General features: G+C 36.4%; 1 protein-coding gene across 17 annotated transcripts in view; it reads right to left on the bottom strand.

Annotated features, from left to right (window-relative positions):
• Positions 1 to 1231: 1231 nt before the first annotated feature.
• nbeaa (neurobeachin a) overlaps positions 1232 to 6000 on the bottom strand; it is a 162906-nt gene continuing 158137 nt past the window's right edge. For all 17 annotated transcript variants that reach the window (XM_048181554.1, XM_048181545.1, XM_048181549.1 and 14 more), the window contains 3 exons: positions 5218 to 5414; positions 4974 to 5125; positions 1232 to 3082 (listed from right to left, as the gene is read on the bottom strand). In XM_048181554.1, coding sequence (XP_048037511.1) covers positions 2992 to 3082; positions 4974 to 5125; positions 5218 to 5414 — 440 coding nt within the window. In that variant the 3' untranslated portion in view covers positions 1232 to 2991. The remainder of the gene's footprint in view (positions 3083 to 4973; positions 5126 to 5217; positions 5415 to 6000) is intronic.

Raw genomic sequence — 6000 nt, 5'->3', positions numbered from 1 at the left:
TTAAAAGGGCAGCAGGGACATTCTGAGAACATTTCCAAATAAAATATGGCTCCCTAAATGTTCAGAGAGCATCTTGAATGTCCCCCAAACCTTAAAAGAACTCCACATTGTGACCGTCTCTGAACGTACTGGGAATGTTACGAGATAACGTCCTTAACACCAGTGGGGACGTTCTGAGATTGTTCTGGGAACGTACAATTTCTAGCAGGGTATAGGTGACCATACAGATCCAGTTCATTATATTAACGTTATGAGAACATTAGATTCATGTTAGAACAACGTTCTGGGAATCAAAAACTAAAGTTCTGGAAACGTTATACGCACGTTATGAGAATGTTAGATTCACGTTAGCATAACGTTATACAAACCAAAAACTAACGTTCTGGAAACGTTATATTAACGTTATGAGAACGTTAGATTCACGTTAGAATAACGTTCTGGGAACCAAAAACTAACGTTCTGGAAACGTTATATTAACATTATGAGAACGTTAGATTTACGTTAGAATAACATTCTGGGAACCAAAAACTAAAGTTCTGAAAACGTTATATGCACGTTATGAGAGTGTTAGATTCACGTTAGCATAACGTTATACAAACCAAAAACTAACGTTCTGGAAACGTTATATTAACGTTATGAGAACGTTAGATTCACGTTAGAATAACGTTCTGGGAACCAAAAACTAACGTTCTGGAAACGTTATATTAACATTATGAGAACGTTAGCTTCACGTTAGAATAACGTTCTTGGAACAAAAAAAAACTGGGAACGTTAAGAAAACTTTCCTGGCTAACCAAAAACAAACCATAAAAACTACGTTCTGGGAACCAAAAATTCTTAGCTGTGACTTTTTTGCAAGCCAGTCACAACATGCTGGATTGTAAAAGACTAACCAATAAAATATATTGGACCAAATAAATACAGTATTTGTAAATATAGTTTAAATTGGCAAAAACTCTGCTTGAAGTCTGATGTCTGCAAAGCTGTGTAAGCAACCCAAAACAACAGCAGGCGTTTTCATTAAACTGTAATTGATATCACTAAATGCCATTAACATGAATGTATTCTTTTCGGACAAAACTGAAACTGATTCAAAATGGTTTCACAGTAAGCTATTGTGAAGAGGTTTAAACGCGTAGATCATAAAAAAGCAAAAGTATGTGACCTCATTGAAATCAGGACTGCTGTCACAAGTTGTTTAAGAAGAAAAAAAACACAAATACCTCAAAAAGATGTTTTGGCTTGTTTTATTGTAAATACGACAAAAAGGAAACAATTTTATTTTACAGTTATTGATCTATATATTGGCATGAATTAATATTTAAACATTTTGAGACACCTGTGAGATTCTGGCTTATTCAAGTTGCAGCAAATGCATGAAACAGCAGGTGGGGACTGAATTTAAAAATTACATCTGAATCTGAATAAATCATCCATTATTTACTTCCTGCCAATAAACTATTCCTCTCCTCTCCACAAACGATGCAGACAAATAAGATAAAATAATAAATTAAAATTATATGCAATCATCATGATCAGATACATCTTGCAAAATAAATGAACAAAAGATATTTAGCAAATGTACAAATCAAATCAAATATACAGTACTGACCACTCACCTACACTGAGACAGACCTGCATGTTATGTATGCACCACTGTCTCATCTATATTCACATCCAATGGCCAATGACGAGGCAGATCAACAAATCATTTGCATAATTTATTCATTTCTGAACTCCGTTTAAGCTTCCAGCTGACTAGTAATTGCACCTCTGTAGTAAAACGACTATATTTCAGTATCATAGTGTTGCTGATTGAAAAAATATTCTTCTCACTCTTTTCTCTCACACTTTTTAAAGAGGGGGATGAAAAAAAATGTCTCAGTATGCGTGTATGCGGATCTCAAATATCTTAATCCACGTGTTAAACTGCGTTTCTGCAGTCACTCTTGGCTACAAGGATATTGCTTACTGTGGCTGTGGTTGTACAACGTAATCATCACATATGATTATAATATTATTTAAATACAACAAACATCAATGCACAAATTATATAATGGAGAATGGGCCTAAATATGGTAGGAAACCAAAAAACCAAACCCCAAAAAAAAAAAAAAAAAAAAAAAATCCTTATACATTGATAAATTATGGGAAGTTATCGGTGCAAAGTGTCTGATACAAAAACTTTAACATTAATATTTTTTTTTTCTCTCATAAATAATGAAACGTGTGAGTGAGGGAGGGTTTCTTTTTTTGTTGCTTTTTCTCCTCTTTATTTTCTTTTTTATGGCCCGCTTACATGCCTGGCTTTCCTAACCATCACAATATTTACATATATGACAAAACAATTACCAAATATACAAAGAGGAAAGAGAAGCTTGTTTCCTGTCAGATCAGTTCACTTCCTCCCTGTGAATCGGCAGGCCTTCATCATCATTTCGTTGGAGCTACACAATATCTTACAGCAAGTCATTAATAAATTAAAGGTGATGGGATCTTCCGTAATAGAGAGCAAGCGGGAAGTATGATTTTTATCCCCTTGCTGTGAGGAACTGCGCTGTTGCAGTTTGTATTTACAAAGATTAAGTTCACCGCTGCGTCTTAATCTCATCCCAGAACCCCTCCCCTCCCTCAACCCTCCCGAAAAATCTGTTTTGTTGGTGGTTTATCTCAAAGCCTCTTCTGCAGGGAACTGCGGTACAGTCCATCCAGTCCTGCTGTCCTCCTGGCTTCGATCCTTTACGAAGATCTTTGCAGACAAAAGGACTTTAGGCAACTCATCATAGTATGTGGGGAGTGAAGGACAACCCTAAAGGTCTAAGTAACGTTAGAGATATGTCTTGTGTTTTCATCTGGGTTTAACTCCACCCTGAACTTACAGGGACACCATCAACTGTCTAGCAGGAAATGAACTCGACCTTTCTCACTGCTTCATCTGCGAGCCCTAAACAAGGTCCCTCTCTCCTCCTGTCTCTGTCTCTCTGTTCTGTCTCAGTATCTGTTCTGATGTTCGTAGTGCCATCGATTGAAATCAATGTTAAACGCCACAATGCTGCCCGACGCCATCCCAGTGATCAAAGTCCTGCAAATATATATATAAAAATACATTCATTGAAAAAATTATAAATTTCCATAACATACATACATAAATAGATTATATCATGTATATATTTATCATTAAATCATTAGTGTGTGTATGTACTCACAATATATTACTATAATTGTTTTTAAATGAATTATATGTTAATTTTTATCATTAAATGTAATAAACTGTTGAAATGACTGCCCTAACGTATGTACTGTATGTGTGTATAATGTGCATATGTACAGTGCACAGCATAAATGAGTACACCTCCTCTGAACAAATACAAAAGTTGTATTTTCTTTATGATCACTAATACAATTCATGGAAAGATGGCAAAACTAAAATGTATTAAACATATACATAATAAAACCTGAGAAATATATGTCATTAATAGCCATAAAATAAGTAAATTAGCCAATTTTGTTTAAATTAAGGATTGCAGAAATGAGTACACCCTATTAATTCAACAAATGTATAATATTCTAGTACTTAGTATGCCCTCCATAATTTTGAATATACTGCTCTGACCCTTCTTGGCACAGAGTGTTCAAGTTCATGACAAATTGTCACATCTGTCCTGTTTAACTCCTGGATGATGAGCTCCTTAAATGCCATGATCTTTAATGGGGAGTGTTGCTCAACTCGACTCTACAGAATCCCCCACAGGTATTAAGATTGAGTGCAATACATGTCCACAGAAGGTTTTTCACCATGGGAGAATGCATATCCTCAATGTCATGTTGAAAAAATGCCCAATAATGCAGGGAATGAGGAAAGGGTAACATCTTCTGTTTCAAGTTTGTGTATTAAATTACACAGTGGTGTGGGAATTTATTACAGCATTGATAAAGCACATCTCCCTCACAGCTTCAGCACTCATACATCCCTGTATAAGAGCTTTACTACCACTGAACTTTACTGTGGGAACCAGGCACTTCTCACTGTACTCCTCCTCTAGCAACACCAGAACATTTTTGATGCTGTTAGATCCAAAATGATTGATTTGGTCTCATGAGACCAGAGTATTGATTCCCAGAATCTATATTTTGTAAATATGGGCTTTGGAAATGGCTAACTGACTTTATTGTGCTTTGGCTACAAGTAGGTAGTTCCAGTGAGAACAACAATCATGCATGTCATTTCTGCAGGCTGCATCTTACTCTGTGAGATAAACAGTCACTCTTTTAATAGCTTTTGCTGGCTCTGAGACACTCGCTTGGTATTTCTCCTGCTCTTTGTCTAGCAAAAATCCCTCATCACTAAATGAAAGCTTAAAATGAAGGCCTGATTATTTCAGGGGCCTTGTCACAAATCAATTGTTTTTTAAATTTCTGTGTTACTTTTGCTATATTTTCACAGTCAAAACAATGATTTGGTAATCCTCTTGCCCCACTGTCTTCTTTTGTGCTCAGAAACAAGCCTCCTGATAGTTCTCTCCCAAGTGCTTCCATTGCTGTCAGCATTAAGTCTGAAAATGATTCAGTGGGCTATATAACACTTTTAATTGTCAAGAAATTACTTCTCTTTAAATGTTTTGGTTCAGCATACTTACCTGTTGCCTTAAACTTACACCAGAAATTTTTTATTTCGTTTTATTTAGTAACTTTTAGGAGGGTGTACTCATTTTTGCTACACAACATTTTATCACCTCGATAAGAAAATCTTATTTTCCGGAATAATTTTGACATGCTTCTTTGGTAATTGATTAAGCAGACTTGCTGAAACATTATATCTCTAAAGAACCCTAACATGTCTTCTAAGTAATTGAGTAATTGCTGACTTTCAGAAGTTTCAGAGGGGATGTACTCATTTATGCTGTGCACTGTATATATCATGAAACTTTTGAATGTTGTCATCCCGGCATTCATTTTAGTACAGGTGTGCTCACCTCTGGTCATGGGATAGGTCCATAGCCCTGATGCCTGCATCACATCCGGGGTAAATATACAGCTGCTTAAAGTCACAGGCCTGCCAGACTTCAACAACACCATTATCACCTCCTGTTACCAAGTTCTGACCGTCACTGCTCAACAGAATTGCCTGGGGGAAAATGAAGTTAAGATAAATATAGAGACTGTTTTGCATGAATGTATTTTTTTCTGTTTAAACATGTACTGTATGTCTCCTCTTACACGTGTGGAGTCATTGATCTCCATCTGTGCCAGGAGTTTTCCATTAATGCTGAAGTTACAGAAGTGTCCTCTCTCATAGTAGATGATACAGTGGCCCTCACTGGACACAGAGATCAGGCGGGGCTGGAGACAGTTTTCGGGGCCCTCGAGGGCCCGCAGTAAATCTCCTGTGATGGTGTGCACCAAACATGGCCCCTCTGTAAAACAAAACATCAAAAACAGCTCAATTCTGTCATTAGACAGCAAACACAGACATTTAAGATGTACAAACCCAATTCCAAAAAAAGTTGGGACACTACAGATTGTGAATAAAAAAGGAATGCAATAATTTACAAATCTCATAAACTTAGTTATTTTATTTACAATTAACATATCAAATGTTGAAAGTGAGACATTTTGAAATGTCATGCCAAATATTGGCTCATTTTGGATTTCATGAGAGCTACACATTCCAAAAAAGTTGGGACAGGTAGCAATAAGAGGCCGGAAAAGTTAAATGTACATATAAGGAACATCTGGAGGACCAATTTGCAACTTATTAGGTCAATTGGCAACATGATTGGGTATAAAAAGAGCCTCTCAGAGTGGCAGTGTCTCTCAGAAGTCAAGATGGGCAGAGGATCACCAATTCCCCCAATGCTGCGGCGAAAAATAGTGGAGTAATATCAGAAAGGAGTTTCTCAGAGAAAAATTTATCAAAGAAGTTATCATCAGGGTTCCCACTCTTTCATGAACACCAGATTCAAGGACTTTCAAGGACTTTTTCAAGCACCATTTATTTTA

This window comes from Megalobrama amblycephala, linkage group LG2, assembly GCF_018812025.1.
Source record: "Megalobrama amblycephala isolate DHTTF-2021 linkage group LG2, ASM1881202v1, whole genome shotgun sequence".
Taxonomy (NCBI): Eukaryota; Metazoa; Chordata; class Actinopteri; order Cypriniformes; family Xenocyprididae; genus Megalobrama; species Megalobrama amblycephala.
This window is presented reverse-complemented; position numbering and strand designations above follow the sequence as displayed.